Here is a 19,011-nt window from a genome sequence, read left to right on the forward strand (position 1 = left end):
CCCACCCACACACATTTTTTTATTTCTGTTTTTAATTTTCCTTTCATGTGTCATTTCATGCCCATCTTACTACTTGGGTGGAAGACTAACTAAACAATCCACTATGTTTGCGCAGAAGTAAGTTGCACTGATTTCACTGAAACGTAGTCCAATGCAAGTGAATATTGTGCCGTAGCCTTACTTTTAAATGTGGAATCTTAAAAGTGCTTCCTCTTGACTAGAGTCATCCAGAGCTTTAGCTATGAGGTTAAGATACCTCACCATTTCTGTGTGTGTGTGTGTGTGTGTGTGTGTAAACTGCATTTAATTTCCTCGGCCCTACCTACTTAAGAAGAGTACATCTAGAATGTATGTAAAATAAGCACAGAGATAAGAAGTGCAATTTGTCTCTGGTCATATCTAAATGAATAGAATTTAATTCCTTGATGAATTCAGCAATTTTACATTGGAGCCTTCCTTTGAAATTCCTTTGTTCATGTAGCAGAGTGTTAAGACTGAAAACTTCTACTGATTTTTGAATACTCCCATTTCTGATGTCATTTATGCCTATCGATTCTTTTCCATAAGGACTGGCCTTTTTTTACTTATTATGTAGAATGCAGTAGGAGATACTTAACACATGACATACATCACATTGGAAGATAAGCAGGTGATGTTGTGGCTCTCATTATGATGTCCTGTAATAGTGTTGCCTGGCGACATATGGATTTGTTGCAGGTACTGGTTCCTCTGCGTGTGTTTGTTTTGTGGTCTTTTATTGCTGGTAAATAGCTATTTTGGGTTAGTGGGCTGTAAGTGACCTATCACCTACAGCTTGTGAAAAGGAAGTGTCATTGTCCAGGTTAGACTGCAGGTCCTTAATGGTATGTTTGGCTAGTTTTAGCTGGGACCTATAGATGACAGGTGGTCATTTTTTTCTTCTGTACTAGACTGTTCCTAAGTATCAATGTTTCTTTGTTAATCTGTTGGATTTTACTTAATTAGAAGGTTTTGTAACCTTAAGCTGCATACACACACCATACATTTAAAGCACATGGCTCCCCCCCCCAAAGCCTGGGAATTGTAGTTTGTTGCAGGTGTTAGAACTTGTACATCTGTGAGGGGTAAACTACAGTTCCCAGGATTCTTTGAGGAAAGTCATGTGTTTTAAATACATGTTTTATATGCAGCCTTAAGAAATGTACCTTCTGCCTCTGATGAATTAGACTCTGGGCCACAAAATATTAGTCCATAATCAACATGTTAGCCTTTAAGGTGCCATAAGACTCTTGTTGTTCTTGTGAATTCAGTTTCTTAACTGAAGCATAGGATAAATAAATGCTTGACCTGACAAACTGGTTTTAGGAAGCTTATTGAGTGAAAGGCTCTCTTGAGTAATAAAAAGAGCTCTGGAACTGTGGTGACCCAATACTTGATAAATTCCTAATCTAAATTCAATTCGTGTGCCGATAAGGAAACAAATTTCCAAACTTACATATGCCATTTTATGCAATTTTAGTCAAGCTGCTAACTAGGGATATTTCTGCAATAGCTAAAAGACAGGCCATGGAATCTTACTCTTTAGAGGTTTTCAGAAAAGAACAGGGAAAGAACTTCCTCCCAACTGGCTACTGAAGGTCATAGGCAGAAGTCTTTCCAAGGCACAACAGCCCTGTTACCTGGAGGCAACAAGGTGAGAGGATGGGCTATGTGATTAAATCAGTGCTAAGAGTGTCCCTGTCCTCAGGCTCACAATCTAAAAATACACAATACACAGGAAGGAGGTATATGTATTATTATGGGTATGGTTGCAGGGAGCTGACGTTGCTAGTGGCACAGTTCACACCCAGTGGCTACCTTGCTGATGCAAATTTACTATGCCAAAATCTTTGCTTCAGGTTGCACAGCACCTTTTCTCTATTCAGGAATGGCACTGGTTGCTTAACATAAGGCTGGGTTTCCCTTTGTTGTGGAAAGCTACTCCCATCCTCCCTGATCTGGCTGAGGTGGTTGAGAGTTCTGTATCCCTGCTGCCCATTCTGGCTGCCCTGACCTCCCTCCCTGTGTTAGTGGCTGGGTCCCCCACCAAACTCAAAAACAGAACAGGGCAGTCAGCTATTCATTGACAAGGGGAAGAGGTTGGCCACCCTGAGAAGAGTATGCTGGAGTAGGCGGGTCATGGGCTTCATCCAGCAAGCTATTGTGGAAGCTTATTGCCCAAAGATGGAACAGAAAGGGGGCATCCTTATGTCTTCCCCCACCCTGTATTTTCATGCATAAAATTAAATCCTGGTGTTCCTCACACACCTCGAGGCACTGATATAGATAAGCGCCTCAGGCCCTCCTGGCACGTCGCTGTCAGTCACGTCCACAACAGCGACCGTGCCTACTTATTGTCCGCCCAGCCCAGCCCAGCCCCTCGCTCGAGGAGAGGAAGTCGCCAGGTGCCTGCGAGGCTGAGGCAGCCGCCTCCTTCCCTCAGCGCTTCGCCGGCCGCCCAGAGAAGTTGGCGGGGTGGGTGGAGCCGGGGTGGAGGCAGCAGCGCCTCGCTCCATTCGCCTCTATAGTGCCGGCGGGCGCGTCGTCTCTCTTGCGCAGCGGCGGGGCGGGATTTGTGCCTTCGGCGAGCCCTTCACAGCCTCTGTCACGCTCCCGGCTCCCGCTCTGGTTTCCTTCGGCGGCGATGAAGTGAGCTGGAGACTGAAGCTGCTCTGTTTTCGCTCAGCGCTCAGGACCGAGGCGGGATGATCCTCACGCGTAAGTGGCTTCGCCTGGGGGAAGTTCTGGCGGCGAACGAGGCGCCTTCAAACGGAGAGCGGGAGTTTGGGGAGACCGACGAGCCGCAAGCGCCACGCAACAGGGAGGGGGTTGTTTCTCGGGAAGGGGCTGCGGGTTTTGCCCGCGGAGGACGAGAGGTTTTCCCAGACTCGAGGAGGATTTTGTGCCTGGGTCGGGTAGTTGCCGAGCTTGGCTTTTCGCTTGGGGTTGGCTGGGTTATTTGAAGGGGTTGAAGTTTGGGGAACGAACAGGTTTGTTTGCGCGCATGTTGAACACAAACGCGACCCCTTTTTTGCAGCGGGGCGGGGTAAGATACTAGTTTCAGTAAATATAACGCACATTGACTGCAGAACGTGTTTTAGGAAAGATGTATGCCGTTAATAGTGTTGCGAAATACGAACTCATTCGAGCATGGTGATCCGGCAGAGATTGCGCCTCGCCGTAAAACAAATCCATCGTCTGCGCCCCGTTTTGTCACGTGTGGAAGCTGGCAGAAGCTGGCTAGCTATCTTTCCTGGAGCGAAGCTTTTGAGTGAGTGAGAGCGTTTTCTACTTAAGTGAAAGAATAATAATACTAATCTGCCACTGTTGGGCTTCTAAGCAGCCCTAACTCAGCTCTGAAGAATGTAGGTCAGCAGTGGTGGAACATTTAAGGTTAGTTCTCTTCTTTGCAATCCAGACAGTTGGGAAAGGATCCATGGAACTGATTTAAAGCTGAATCTTCACTCTCACACAACTATCTCATAAAACCAACGTGACTCAGGCAATAGGTAGTTGCCTGATATATTATGAGGGATGTTCCCACTCCATAGAGACAGAAGTGATGCTAACAAGTTCCCAGTGAGCACCTTTGATATTAGCAGAATGAAGTGCTGCAACCTGCAATTTTGTACATGGAGGGTGAGACTGAAGAGAAGACCTCCTATTCTAGACCATATATTCTGGTACCCTCTATCTCAGTGGTTCCCAGTTAAGGGTCCAGGGACCCCTGGGAGTCTGCAGAATACACCCAGGGGGTCTGTGGCCCCATCCCTTGCCTCCCCCAACTATTTTTTTTGTCATTTTTGCATGGTAATATCACAAGTTTTATGGTATGTTTTAGCACTGTGCGTTTTTTAAATATATTGGCCAAAATTGGTTTCAAAATCACACCGCAGTAATGATTTTGACCAAGCAATACATCACTCATTGCATGAGGAAGAGCAGGGGCAGGCAATTTCAAGTCACTGACTGCCACCACTCCGTCTCCTTCCCCCACCCATTCAGTCCCTGTGGCTATTCCTTCCCTCATCCCCATGCCTGATCTCCAATTTCAGACATTGGGATACATCAGAATATAATGATGCTTAACTACTGATATATCATGATGTTGAAAACCAGATAATCGCTCAGCCATATGTTTTTTAGCATACCTAAAATCTTTTGCTTATTAGGGGCAACCCAACGTTTTGTTTAAAAAATTGCTTTGCAGAAGTAGCTACCATAGTTGTCAAAATTTTCAAAAGTAGAGGGTCCGTGGCTTGGCTTTTGAAAAATAAGGGGTCCTCAGTAATTAGCAAATTGGGAACCACTGCTCTATCTGAAAAGATGACTTCTTAGTTATGCAGTACTTGCAAAATACTTTTCAATTTTACCTTACTATTCTGATACAGTTAGGTACCTTGTGAATTGGAGCTCACCAACACCACTGATGACAATGGTGGATGGGAAAGTGACTTGTTCTTAACATTATGGTCATGTGTATGCCAGATTTTGAGCCATACCTTTTTCTTGACACTTTTGTGGAACAGCAAAAATGCTCAAGTATGTGGCTATCCAGGAGGAAACTTGCTGCTGCTTCACTCCTCCTGGCCACTGCTGTGTATCCAAGGCCAGGGGAGGAGCAGAGTGGCAGCAGTTTTCTCCCTTAGTATCCACACACTTGCCCCTTCTAAGTCCTAGTTTGACTTAGCATTAAATTTGAACCAGACCTTTCTATGATAGTCTGAGCATAGATTTAAATGAAGAAATACTTCCTTAAGGCATGATGTGGCATCCAAAGGATAGTTGGTTTAGGTTCATTCAACTTTATTATTATTTTCATAGAGACATATATGCAATAAAATAAAATAAGCTTATCTGTCTGAGAACAGTATGTGAAAACATTTATTTTTGGGAATAGGTGATTTATTGGAAGGACTAATAAAATTAATATGCAGCATGTCCTTGCTTTACTGGTAACTCCCCAGCTGCAGACACAGCCAAGAACAAGAACGATACAACAGAAGGCTGCACAAAGGGTCTTGTCAGAACAGTTGCTGGTGGGATAGACTCTGGTTCTATAGGTAATGTGCATTTCAGTGTGTGACATCTGGCTGTTGCAGCTGTCAGGCAGATAGATCCCATGCATATTGACTGGTTCTGGAGCAGATGGAGGGCGTTGGAGGAAGAACAATAGAGTTAAGTTTCCAAGAACAGGAGGTGTAGGAGGCAAAAATATTAGTTTAGTTCTGGGGCAGTTTGCTTTTTATTCTTCAGAACTAGCAAACACAATGTTTTGTTTTGTTTTGTTTTTAATTGTGTTAGGCTTTTTGTTTTGTTGCACAATGACATTAGTATGCAAAAGTGAAAACCTACAAGTATTGGTATAAGTAGCAATGGGAGCAAAACTATCATAATGTATTTTTTTTCAAAGCTGGGAGTCTTGTTCCAATGGTAAAACATAGGATTATAGTGCCAGTTCTATATAAAATGTTTAGATTATTGAAATGTGGTGTTGTACATGCAGCTACCTGTAAAACTCTCTGGGAGATTCAGTTAGTCCAAAATAGGGCTGCAAGGTTGTTAACTGGGATTGGACTTCTACCTTTGGTTATTGCTTTTAGCCAGGTTACTTCCCATATGTCACTTCCTGGACCTTGAGGTGACTATTAGTAACCTTCTCCAAGTGTCACTGCCAAGTGAGGTCCCGTAAGTGACTATGAGTCAGAAGGGCCTTCTCTGTGACCACCCTGGTTGCGAAATGCTATCCCCAGTGAGGCTTCTCTGAGGCCCGCTTTGTATTTATTTTGGCACTAGGCAAAAACATTTATTTCCCAAGCTTTTAATGGGTAGTTTAGGACCTTTTTAAGGTTTTGAGGTCATGACTGTCTAATTTGCCATGATCTGTGGAGTGTTTGTATTTTTATTGTAATTGTATTTTAAATTAGCTAGATCTAGACTTTGCCTTCCATGAATAGAAAGGCTTGTGATCTAGTAGAAGAATCCTGCTGATGGAATGGGGAGTGAAACAACATTTGTTTATTTCCCCCACCCTTTACAGCCCTTATGCCCCACTGAAAATATGCTCTGTAGGGGTTGGGTTATTCTATGCAGTAGCATGAGAGGTGGCACTGGGGGTTATAGAAGGAAGTGGGATTCATTGAAAATACTACCGTCACTGTTTTCTCCTGGCAGGGGCATCCTGAGCAGAACTTCACCAGGTGATGCTGCTACCAGTGCCAGCAAACTTTGGAGCCAAACCCTTTTGCTTGCATATTGTGTTAACAGTTTTTATGCACAACAGATACAGAGGGGCATAGAAATACCACAAGCTAATGGTATACTGTACTTTCGATTGGAATTAACATTCAATTGATAATCCAGTATCATTTTCATGTGAATGCAATAATCAAGATATAAAGCAACAAAGAACAGTGGAAGAGAAACATTCTGCTTTTGAGACATGTATGGGCATTTTGAAATCTTAATATGGAACTAAATGTTTGTGATTTACTCAGCTCTTTCAGGTCTCCACTACCCCACGACATGGGAAGCTGGAAATGGTGGTTGTGCATCGGCTATGATTGTTGTGAAATTCAAACGTAGTTTATGCATATAATTGGTTCTCATTAGCATCTAAGCTTAAAAACTGTGTATAAGATATAAAGCTGAAAGAGGTGGCCAGGTGCTGAACTTAAATCAGATGTCAGTAGAATGACATTTCCTTCTCTAACCACCAAAGATAGTTAAAAATGAATTACTTAGTGTTCGTATATATGTTTACTGTCAACTAGACATTTTTATATTCTCTAGCTTTAAACAAGGGTCTTTTAGAAGTAAGTACCAGTTTAGATTGTTAAAATGAAATACTTGGACTATTAGTTTTTATTTTTTTATTTTTAAAAAAGTTTTCAATAATAAAGCATTGTAACAAAGCACAAGTATCAAAAGTAACCAATGCTCAAATATGTTAGACAATGGTAAAGGACAGGCATTATTCCTACTTGCATTTCTATAAAATAAAGTTTGATTTTCATTCTTCTGGCTGCTACGTGATTACTTTCTGCTTGTGTGTTTAATGTATTTTCACAGTAATCACAATGATGCATGCAATTAGAAGTGGATATGCTATTGAAATAACTGGAATGGAAGCATGCTAGATTATGTTAATCAGTTTTGCATTAGTTTGCTTCATACCTAAGGGGAAGCTGGCTTAATTTTCTTCAGTGCTAGTTGTAAATGTTGCTTAAGGAAGATTTGGTATCTTTGCCTCAGCACAGAAGAAAATTAATAGCACATTCTTCCTGTTTTCTCAGGCACAGACTGATCTGACCTGGTAGCATCCTTTTTAAAGAATTTGTCCTGTATAGCACTCAGAATGAAAAATTAACCAGAATTCATAGCACATGTTTGTATAATTTCTCAAAAGGATCTAGCAGTGATAGTTTTATTAAGGAAGAACAATTCATTTTGAACTTCTGCTTGTTCTTTAATCTTTGAGTAATGAGGCCTGCAGGAAGTGGAAACATTCAACTGTTCAAATGTTTAGAAAGCCAGGAAATGTGTTACATACAAAGAGTAGGGGGTCATGTCAGAGCTGGCTCTGGAATCTTGCGCTATATGCCAGTGGTTCCATAAAATATATTTAAAGCCCTGTCATCTTTTTTTCCTTTAGCAAATGCCACTCAATGGAAACTAGAAAATAAAAGACTGATACTGGAGCATTCTTTGAAAAGGCAGCCCGGGAATGAGCTACACAAAAGAAGTTGCCCAATTTGAATCTGTCTCCTGCTAAACAAGCTTCTTTTAAGTAGCTTTTCACACAAAAAAACCTAGGGCTTGCCACATATTTTCTCTCTATTGGTGGCATGTATGTGAAATAGGACCGTCAACATATCTATTTTTATGAAAACAGTATGTGTGGCTCCATGTGGCTGGTCTCAAGCCTTCAGCCCCATGTTGATGTGCTGGAAGTCCAAAATTTTGAGCAGGGAAGCTTGTTCATTGAATACTTGGTACTTAGCTAGTCCCACGTAAAGCTCCTGCTTCTACACTCCACACATCTTTCTTAAAAGTTTACCTGCCTTAGACTTAAAATCATTTTTGTAAAGGAAAGGTGTTCTCCATAATATTGTTTTGGAATTGCATATACCAATAAAAGTTGGTTAATCGTCAGTGTGGAACTAGGACAAAATCATCATCATTATCATTATTATTATTATTATTATTATTATGAGAGACTGAAAATTTGTTTAATAAGATACAAAGCAAAACTTGTGAGACTCTGGAAATATTTTTTCATACTCTTTTCTCTATAAGCTGATAACTTAATGAGGATGATTATTTTGAGGAAAGGTACACTGTAAATTGGGACACGGGTGGCACTGTGGGTTAAACCACAGAGCTTAGGACTTGCTGATCAGAAGGTTGGCGGTTCGAATCCCCGCAACGGGGTGAGCTTCCGTTGCTCGGTCCCTGCTCCTGCCAACCTAGCAGTTTGAAAGCACGTCAAACCAAGTAGATAAATAGGTACTGCTCTGGCGGGAAGGTAAATGGCGTTTCCGTGCGCTGCTCTGGTTCGCTAGAAGCGGCTTAGTCATGCTGGCCACATGACCCGGAAGCTGTACGCCAGCTCCCTCGGCCAATAAAGCGAGATGAGCGCCGCAACCCCAGAATCGGGCACGACTGGACCTAATGGTCAGGGGTCCCTTTACCTTTACACTATAAATTAACAATAATGCATTCCATCAGGAAAGCTTTGCCAGCTGGTGTGTGTGTGTGTGTGTGTGTGTGTGTGTAGGGATCCTTTTCAGTCAGCAGTCAGAAGGCCTTGGGTGGCCATATGAGGGCTGTAACATGAACTGGACTAGAGGAGAGAGCAGCCTGGGGTCTTCCTTAACAGGAGACACAGTAACTTGCAATATTGGTTCACTTTGGAGACTGATGGCTTATGCTGTTCCAGAAGTATATTAAATATGTTTACATTTTTAAGGCATCTGGTGAATGTTCTGTAGTTCTGCAAAGTTGTGTTTTTCCTTTTTCCTGTGGGAATGTTATACTGTTAGCCACAGGATTTTTATTAATTGCCACAAAATAAGTCATTAGTTTTTAGTTCCTGACATCTGTTTTTGTGAACTAGATGCCAGGTGTTATAGATAGTGAGCTGTAAAACAAATAGTAAAATACTTTAGGAAATAGGTGGGCCATATGGAGCATGGTTGTTTCCTCAAAGCACCACAGAACACCTTCCAAGCCACCAGAGCGCCTAGTTGTACACTCTAAAGCAACAAGCATTTCTCGGCACACTGGAGGCATTAGCCTTGTTTTCAAACCATCATCATTTCTCAAATGCAGAAAGTGGCCTCACAAATAATTTCTCAGTGTTTAGACAAAAGTATTATTCTGACTATACAAAAGATGCATCTGAGCAGGAAAATCACTAGGGGCACCGAGTAAGTAAAGCTGTTATACTCAATTCCACCAGCTTAGATGCAACTGCATGTCAAAAGCATCTGTTGTATGCTTGGATACTCAGAATGAGTATGAAGAGTACAGGCAACCCCTGGTTTAGGCGAGTCCAAATGATGTATGCCAAACCCAGAAGTAGCTCCAAAATGTCATAAAAACAGCATGAAAGGGGCAGAGCAGACTCATGCACTCTACTGACACACATGGGGATCTGGAACACAAAACAAGGATTGCCTGTAATATATTAAAAGGTAGGGAGGAAAGAAAACTTGCTCACTTGCTTTAAAGCTAGTAGCATAACTTAACAATGGGTTGTTTTTTGCTCAGTGTTGGAAAACAAAACTTAATTTGTGTTTTTGTTTTGTTTTTGTAATTGCAGAAATTGAGGCCAAAGAAGCCTGTGATTGGCTGAAAGCTGCTGGCTTCCCCCAATATGCTCAGATGTTTGAAGGTACTACTTCACCCATGGCGTTCTGAGATGCAGAATAATTGAAAAGTATTGGCAATATGTTCCTTCCCTTTATAAACAGAAACGCTTGTGGTCCAAAATGCAGTCAGTTATAGAGAAATATCTAACAAATTCATGGATGACAAGGCCATCAGTGGCAACATAGCCATGGTGGCTGTGTTCTACCCTCCATTGTCAGAGGCATTATGCCTCTGAATATCAGTTGCTGGGAACTGCAAGTGGGCTAAGGGCTGCTGTGCTCATGGCCAACTTGCAGGCTTCCCACAAGCAAACTGGTTGGCTTCTGGGAGAAGATGATGCTGGGCCATTGGCTTGATCCAGCAGGCTTGTCTTATGTTCTTATCAATGCAAGCTTATTCAAGCTTATTTGTGTGCAGTGGGCAATTGGAACATAAAACATTTTATTATCTACTAATTATTCTGTTTTAAATGTGCATTTTATATTTGACTTTCTTCTCTAATCTTTTCTTCTGGACTGTTTTATTTGATTTTTTAATGTAGGTTGTGAAATGCTTTGAGATTTTTTAAAAATCAAAATATAAAATGATCTAGCAATGAACTTAGTGATAGACTCTTGACAATGTTATGAGTCTGTTTTGCATTATCTGCTTGTTCCTATCTCTGAGTAAACAATGGAGATAGAGATTGAGCATCTAATAATCAGTGGCTATGTTTGTAGGTAACACTAAGCAAAATCACAGATTAGCATGAATGCTGGGGAGGAGATTGCACCTACTTTGCACCTCTCTGGTCACTTTAGCTCAGTGTTGTCTTAGCATGTTGTCTGAATCCAGGCGTGTGGTTAAGCTCTCTCCTCCTTAACTACAAGCTGCAGCTGAGGTTGCTTCCTGTCTTAACAGCCATGTCTAGCTGAAAGGGCAAGGTAGGCACAAAGTGTGTGCAAGGTCTTCTCTGGGAGCTACTCCATTTCTGCTGTCTTGGTAAGCCATAGTTTGCTAGGCCAGTGTTTATTTCCTTCATAGAAGATTTTGAACCTTTTTTGATTAAAAATGAATCCTATCAGCTGGCAAGCTGATGGTGTGTTCATTTATAAATCTATGCTTTATTCCTTGCAGAGATTGAGACCATTTTGAGACTGGCAGCTGTCACTATAAAAAAACCACTACTTGGGGAGTTGGTTTGTTGTTGTTGTTTTGTATTTTTATTAAGGATTTTCTTGATTTACAGAAGTGGGGAGTTTGTTTTTGAGCTGATTTGAGAAATTGTGAAATTAATCCCCCTCTCAAAAAAATAAATAAATCATTTACCATTGTTAACTCTGTTTTGCAGATATGCAGTTTCCTATTGACATCAAAACTGTCAGAAAAGATCATGAGTTTTTAGACCAAGATGCAATAGAATCCCTATACAGGTAAACTTTGCTCTGAATTAAATAGATGTGTCTTTAGATTGACAACCTGAGGCTTTAACTAAGTCAATTGGTGTATCTTACTAGTTTCCTGTTGGGATGTCTGAAGACAGGCACATTACTATATAATTATTAGAATATTTGTAACTAGTAAGAACTGCTATATGGCTGTACAAGTCTTCGAAGGGCTTTTTCTTTTGAAAGCTAGGACTATTCCACACAATACAGTGTTGCTGGCATGCTGTTGATTGCCTCCAAATCAACCTGGGTTTGCTCATGCATTATCCTCTAGACTGCATAGGAATAGTCTTGTATCTTGTATGAACTGAAGTAACAATTATTATTGTATACTATTTTTCATCACAAGGCAGTTTACAATATAAATACACAAAAATGCATTACATAGTAACAAATAGAAACAATAGCTCTCCACAGTGTAAAAGGCCATAGATGGCTTAATTAGCATGGGGAAAGAAGAATGTTTTTGTTTTGTGACTAAAGCTACTTATGTTTTTGGATTGTTGGCTTTCTGAGAAAGTTAGTAGGTTATTTTAGAACGCTATTTTATATGTTATATTGCAATGGACCAACACTGACTCAACCTCACATCCCTTATCTACTGACTTCCTTTATTTTACCTACACTAAGGAAGATCCCTCTCCCCCTGAATTCTAACTTTTCAGGGTGCCTCATGTTTAGGAATAATCTGACCTAAACTACAGTGAATAAAAGTAGCAACATTTGCAAAATTATGAACCCTGGAATTATTCTCAGAAAGAGCTTTGGTAAGATGCTGCAGGCACAAAAGTGATGCTGACATTTTGCCAAAGCAGCTGTAGTAATATAGGTGCACTTTATAATTTCTTTTTCTTTTTTTAAGGCAACAGTAGCTTTGCTAAATATATGACTCTTACCCACTCCAGGGGAGTACCGGAGTAATTGCTTAATTGCAAACAAATTGCACAACAATCTTTTTAAAAGCTGCTTAATTTCTCAACAGATTGCTTAAAGGCTTCATGTAACCCACACTAACACAATTTGGGCCTCCCTTTTAAATAGCTTCTCAAGATAAAAAGAACAAGTCTCTCTTCATAGAGTCAGGTCTGAACTGGCAAATTTTAATTCATTGATCTATTGTTGAGGCTTTTATCAACTTGTGCAAAAGTGGAAAGATAAGGTGCCAGATGTTCGTAATTGGACTGCAAGAATTTGAGATTTATGAGTTACAGAAAAATAAAACTTTCTTAGAAATGACACGGACCCCTGTATTTTTATTTTTTGGGCTTCCGTTTATTCACTGCATAGAACAAAAGCACATCAGGAATTTTATATTATACCAGGCAATATGTATATATTAATAGTTTGCTTATATGTGCTACCTTGAATTCAGCATGGAATAAATGATGTTGCCCACATTAACTTTTTTAGCCATTACTTTCTGAAAGAGGGACTTGTTTACCATTCTTTAACGTTTTCTACCTGCATCTCAAGAAGGTTCTCATGCACTTTTATCACTGTTGACATTCTGACCATTTTTGTGTTACCGAGGCATGATTTTATACCTGTTTCCATTTGTATGTGTTTAAGAGCATTGATAGGGAATTGTAGGGTTTTGTCCAATATTAGTTATACTCAATGTAGACCTACTAAAATCAGTGGCCTTAAGTATATTAGATGCATTGATTTCAGTGGGTCTACTCTGAGTATGGATTAGCTTCCCACATTATGAGGTGATAGCCAACTATTATTAGTGGAATAGTGGAGCAAAATGAAGATGGCTTAATGAAATTACATGTTAATTTCCTTTAAGAACTTTAGTGGATTGAGAGCCATTTAGTACAAGATTATAAGTAACCTCAGGTTAAACGTCTTAATGTGTCGCCCCCCCCTTCCAGACGTTTGAATACACTGAACAAGTGCACAGCAATGAAGGTGGAAATAAGTCGGCAAAGAAAGAGGGTACGTTTCCAAATTATGCAATTGTTTTTATAAAAGAAACTTCTCAATATAAATTCAAAGGTGTTGACATAGAAGACTATAAACCACAGAGAGATTTAATTTTTTTACAATTTCTGTTTAATAATCAGCAAGCACCAGTTATTTATGACTGGGAACTGTTTGTGAGTTTTGTTGTGCTGAAGTTCTTCCTCAGTTACAAATATGTTTGAACCATTCTCAATTCTCACCAGGAAGCCATGCCAATGGAATAATGTGAGAACCCAACCCTGAAGCTGAGCTCTGAATTGCCCACTTTGATTTTAGAGTTTTAGTAAGATAACTAGAAGCAGATGCAAAGTTAAAAAAAAGCAAAACAACTCACCTAAGCTAGCATTAAGCAGAAATAGTTCTTAAGTGGTTTAAAAATCACTTTAGATTGAACCATTGCAGCACTAAAATGTTGAGCATAAGTGCAGCTGATTGACCAAAGCATCCTTTTACATTACATGATGTCTTGGCTGCAATCCTTTGCATTTTCAAGGCAAGCTTTAGGCTGACAATATTAGGTTGAGTACTTTGAAAAGCACTGAATGCTTTGAAAAGCATTCTCTCACACATGTAAAATATTGCAGGCCTAAAATCCACCATTCATAAGTATATCTTACTGGAATCAATTGGACTTGCTTAAGTATCTTGGATTCAAAGATGAGATCCATGAGTCTAGGCATAGTATTCCCATATGTAGGGTAGGTGTCACACTTCTTTTACCCATGGAATATGTGTCTGGAGTCAGAAGAGTTCTCTGCATTTTTGGAGTGGCTTTCTTGGTGTGTGGGAGAGCTGGCAATAGCAGGCAGGGACTGAACCATAATGCATTGTAGTAAAATGTAAGAATGAATATTAAATCAAAATTTTGATCACATGTCTCATCTTTTTTTAACCTCTTTTCTTGTCTTAAGAGTGATGAATCTGAAGAGGATGAACCTTGTGCAATAAGCACCAAATGGACTTATGAGAAATGTAGTCGGAGATGGTCTCGGTTAGAATGCTCGGAAGGTTCTGGTACACCAGCCTTTGACGGTCTCAGACTTAAATGCTCTGGCAGCGGGGATATAGCCTTTTCTGATCAAGGGGAGCGAAATGACGAGTCTTCAGTTCACAGTTCTAGTAGTGGGGATAGTGATTTAATCAGCTTTCCAAAGACGTTTGAGGAGGTTGAGATGAGCAGGAGTTCTTCAACATGCTCCTCAAATATATTGGCATCTCCTGACTCTACCTTCAGTTGCTCTTCTTCACCTGGTGAAACCTTGAACATAATTAGTGAGGACAAGCTCTTGGATAAGCCATTGCAGAGAAAGGGAAGGAGTTTCTTAAAGAGAATGGAGAAGCTGCGCCTGCGAAGCAGCAGTTTGAAGAGAGAAGCACATTCAAAGGCCAAGCCCATTATTAGCGAGCCTATTCTTATAGAGGGACTAAATGAAGAAAAGCTGAAAAATTTCAATTGCGTAAGTATTTCTGACGTGTCTGAGAGTCAGCCGATGCAGCAGTCTTATTCCTCGCAGACCTGCAGCAGCAGCAGCCAATCTGAAAACAGCAGCACTGTGAGCACGCCGAGCCCCATTATCAAAATGAGGAGACACAGTAAAAGAGAAGGAATGTATGGAGAAGAATTTGATTCCAGCAAGTTTTCCTTGTGGAATTATCTTTCGGAGCATAACGAGATACATTTGCACAAGAACAAAGTGTTTCAAGTACCACAAGGCCATAAACCTGGGACTTTCCCCAAAGCCCTTACATACAGCCTCTTGTCTCCAATGGACAACACTTCTGTGAACTGGAGAACTGGGAGTTTTCATGGGTGTAGGAGGAACAGGGTTCAAATGGGTTCTCCGGAGCCTGAAACGCCACCTGGCTCCCTTTCATTGATGGATAACAGACTGAGCATATATGACAATGTGCCAGGCAATCATCTAAACAAAATGGATACACCAGAGGTTGGTGATGATGATGTTTTTACAGAGCTAGACAGTGTTATGGAGCATGTCAATGGACTCAGGAAGTTGGTCAGTCAGTGGACAGAGAAATTCTCTGATGATGGGGACTCTGACTCTGCCAGTCCTTCCAACCAGTCCATCTCTCCGTGCCCATCATCCCCTAAAGAGATCCGTCTTGAGACTGAAAAGCGTTCAGAAGGGAAATTGCCAGAATTGTCAGTTACTGACAGTGAAGGGAACTGCAATGAAGGTGGCCTCACAGAACTGGCATATGTAACAGAATCGAGGATGAGACGGACATTGGCACATTCTATCAGGTCAGCTATATACTGGTTGAAGTGGCAAAGAATTAAAAATGAAATTTGGCTGGGGTTGTCATTGTAAGGGGTTAATCAGTTGGGCTTAAAGCAGTGTAGCATAAGCTTAAGCTGAAGTAATGATTTAATAGTGAAGATAATCTGGCTGAATAACTTGAGGTTTTGATGCCTGAACACCGCAGAACTTGGTCACTAAAGTACTTTCACAAGATATTTTGAAATTCATAGTGATTTTCTGTGGGTGTGCAGGTTTAGAGAGAGAGGGGGTATGGACAATAGTAATATTGAAGAGCACTGAAACAAATGTGTTTTTTCCCCCTTTAGACATGTGAGGAGACAATGGTCTACTGAGGAAGGCACAAATTTGGAAAGTCTTTCTCAGCAAATTGACTGCCAGTCAGCTGCCCACCTAAATCGATTGCAGAAGCTTGCTTTGTTAAAATTGACTACTTTAATGGACAAATACTCTCCTTCCAGCAAGCAAGGATGGAACTGGTAAGTTAGAATGAAGTCGAAGTGTTTCTAAAGTCTTGAATTGGAAATTGAGCCTGACCCTATATGCTGATTTTCAGAGCAAATCCCTCCAAAGGAAACTTACAAAAGACAATCAGCTCCATATACATAAGCAGGAACATGGTGCTTTCAATTGATTTACAGTACCAGTCCACTTGCAATGCTTCTAATACAGGACACCAATGATTTCCCTTTTACTTATCCCATCTGTGACCCTTACTGCTGAACCTATCCACCAACCAGAGCCGTTCTCAAGCTGTATACCTCCTCCCCTTCCCCCCGCCCACTTCATTTCATGCTCTAGATGGTTCAGTTCCTCAAGTCTGTGAAACTTCTGCTGTAATTGCAGAAATGTTTTAGACTTTTAGCAGCACTTCCTTTCAGGTAATGATTAGACTTGTCTTGACTTTCTGTCTTGTGTAATGGGCAGTAATTCTCCTTCTCCTTCTGATGGTCTCAGCTGGTCTCAGAACTGTATGCATGTATGATGGAGGTGTGCCCAAATGCTTCTCTCCTTCTTATAACCTCTGATTGCATTAGCAATCAAAACTCAGTGGCATAAATTTTACAAAATGTATTCTGGTCCTCAAGGCATCTGTAGGAAGTTGCCTGTATGTAATTCTCTCATCATAGTGTTCCTGTTTCTCTGGCTAACCAGGTAGAACTCTCTAGGGAATCTTCAGTATGCTTATGCTGATGTTTTTGCTTACAAACAAGTATATTGGGGTTTGCAAAATTTGGGGGAATAAATTGGCTGAGGAGTGCAATAGAAGAAGGGCAGCAGGAGATAAAGAGCAGGAAACTGGAGGGTGGATAGCTATGCAGTAAGTAGCTGTACGTCAGCTTAAAGAAACTGGTATTTCCTATTTGAACAGTATCTTGTTTGGCATAACAAATACTAAAGTAAAACTTCTATTGGGATGCCACATGGCTAGCATTGGCAGATGCAGCAGCTCCAATGGTATGTTTCTTTTTCCATTGCTTTCCTTTCAAACTAATAAGGGTTAGAATTGTTAATTGTGTCCTCCTGATACTTTTTGTATTCTATAAATGAATTCAGTGTATCTACCCCACCTGCCTGATATGCATACCCAGCTCAGAGCATAAATCTGCATAAACAAGTAAATCCTGTATTTTCAGGACTGTTCCAAAGTTCATCAGAAAAACAAAAGCACCAGACTATAAGGACAAAAATGTATTTGGAGTACCGCTGCTGTTAAATGTGCAGAGAACAAGTCATCCTATTCCAAAGAGCATACTCCAAGCCATGGACTACTTAAGGGAACATTTTCTTGATCAGGTATCAGTATGAAAGCTTATACTGTATTAAATAGGAAAAAGCCTTTCTGTTACTAATATGAGCAAATGTCTTATAATATTTCCCCTCGTGATGGTTCTTCCACCCCTTCAAAACTTAAGCAGTTTCTTTAAATGGGGTAAAGCTTTATTTTACTCACAAAACACTCATTATCTCCATACTTGCAACAATTTCTTATGCTGAATTTATGAATAATTTTTCATAGCCCTGGCCGGCTCTCAACCCTCTCTTTATTAGAGCCTCTTATTCTTATTTTGTGTACCTACACACATATGCCAATAACATTTGATGTGTTTGGCTTGGTATAGCTGCAAATTCCTTATTTTGGTGGGGTTGGGGAATTCCTGAGTTTACTGTTCTAAAATGCTTATGTGCTGGAAAGAAAAACAAAAAAACAAAAAAAGGGATACAAGGCAAGGGGTTGGGGCAGAGTAACTTTGGGACTGCTGAGGCAGACATTTTCATCACTCAGAGCCTGCACTATCAAGCAACAACTTGCTTGTAGGTGACTGCCATTATAGTCCAGACACCATAAACACGACACTCTTTAGCACTTTACATCACCTCCAACCAGCTGAGTGACAATATAGTGTGTACAATACTGCAGATGAAAGGGTCTATACATGTAACAAGGAGAGATTAAAGATGCATTATCAACATTCTTTTTACATTTTCAAACGAAATAATCTCCCCACGTTTCTTTTATTGCGCATATATCAAAGTGCCTTTGAACATAGTACAATCAAAGTGCCTAGAAAGCTTGTGGATATGTAACCACATTAAGAGTTCCATGCCACAGCCGGAGTCAAAGGACATTATTCTGCAGATTGAATGTTTACTTTTTTTTTGTTCTTTTTCATAGGTTGGCCTTTTCAGGAAATCTGGTGTGAAATCCAGGATCCTTTCCTTAAGGGAAATGAATGAAAATGACCCAAACAATGTAACTTATGAGGGACAGTCAGCATTTGATGTGGCAGACATGGTGAAGCAGTATTTCCGAGACCTTCCGGAACCTATATTCACCAGCAAGCTCTGCGAATCCTTCCTCCATATCTACCAATGTATGTACCTGCTGTTGTTTTAATTCTGGTTGGCTATTTTAGACATTGATTTTATAAGTGGAATGTAATTTTGCTTTGTTAGTTTAAGTGTGCCTGATGCTACTTAGTTCTGATTATCAATTAATTCAGTTTCTTGAGTCAGAGGTCAAGGGACAAATGATGTAGGAATATATTTTTCTTTCTTTAAACTAATCTCTCTAAGATGAGCCGTCGTCATCGTCTTCTTCTTCTTCTTCTTCTTCTTCTTCTTCTTCTTCTTTTTCAAATTTGTATACCACCATATACATGTAGATCTCAGGGCAATTCACAACATAAAATTGCAATATAAAAACACAGAATACATAATAGAAATACAAACAAAGACAACCCAATAATCCCCTCTACTGCAACACATTTAAAGGGCACCAGATGTCAGCTCAAAGCCTGGTTATAGAGGAATGTTGTGTGCCTGATGCCTAAAGATGTGTAATGTAGGCATCAGCCAAACCTCCCTGGAGAGAGCACTCCACAAACATGGAGCTGTTCAGAAAAAGCCCGTTTGGTATGTGTGTTTAAGTTTCTCCCCTA

At 40.4% G+C, this 19,011-nt stretch overlaps 1 protein-coding gene across 7 annotated transcripts in view; it reads left to right on the forward strand.

The window, feature by feature from the left end:
• LOC310672963 (rho GTPase-activating protein 7-like) overlaps positions 1 to 19,011 on the forward strand; it is an 88,298-nt gene that overhangs the window by 59,581 nt on the left and 9,706 nt on the right. For 3 of the 7 annotated variants that reach the window (XM_083430724.1, XM_083430721.1, XM_083430722.1), the window contains exons 2-8: positions 9,845 to 9,916; positions 11,225 to 11,306; positions 13,199 to 13,262; positions 14,201 to 15,552; positions 15,877 to 16,047; positions 17,206 to 17,365; positions 18,246 to 18,444. In XM_083430724.1, coding sequence (XP_083286850.1) covers positions 9,907 to 9,916; positions 11,225 to 11,306; positions 13,199 to 13,262; positions 14,201 to 15,552; positions 15,877 to 16,047; positions 17,206 to 17,365; positions 18,246 to 18,444 — 2,038 coding nt within the window. In that variant the 5' untranslated portion in view covers positions 9,845 to 9,906. Of the gene's footprint in view, positions 1 to 2,405; positions 2,737 to 3,113; positions 3,294 to 6,192; positions 6,336 to 9,844; positions 9,917 to 11,224; positions 11,307 to 13,198; positions 13,263 to 14,200; positions 15,553 to 15,876; positions 16,048 to 17,205; positions 17,366 to 18,245; positions 18,445 to 19,011 lie in introns of those variants that run through there. The other 4 variants (XM_083430725.1, XM_083430719.1, XM_083430720.1 and 1 more) reach the window with 4 other exon arrangements.

Source organism: Podarcis tiliguerta (genome assembly GCF_965153285.1).
Source record: "Podarcis tiliguerta genome assembly, chromosome: 2".
Lineage (NCBI taxonomy): Eukaryota > Metazoa > Chordata > Lepidosauria > Squamata > Lacertidae > Podarcis > Podarcis tiliguerta.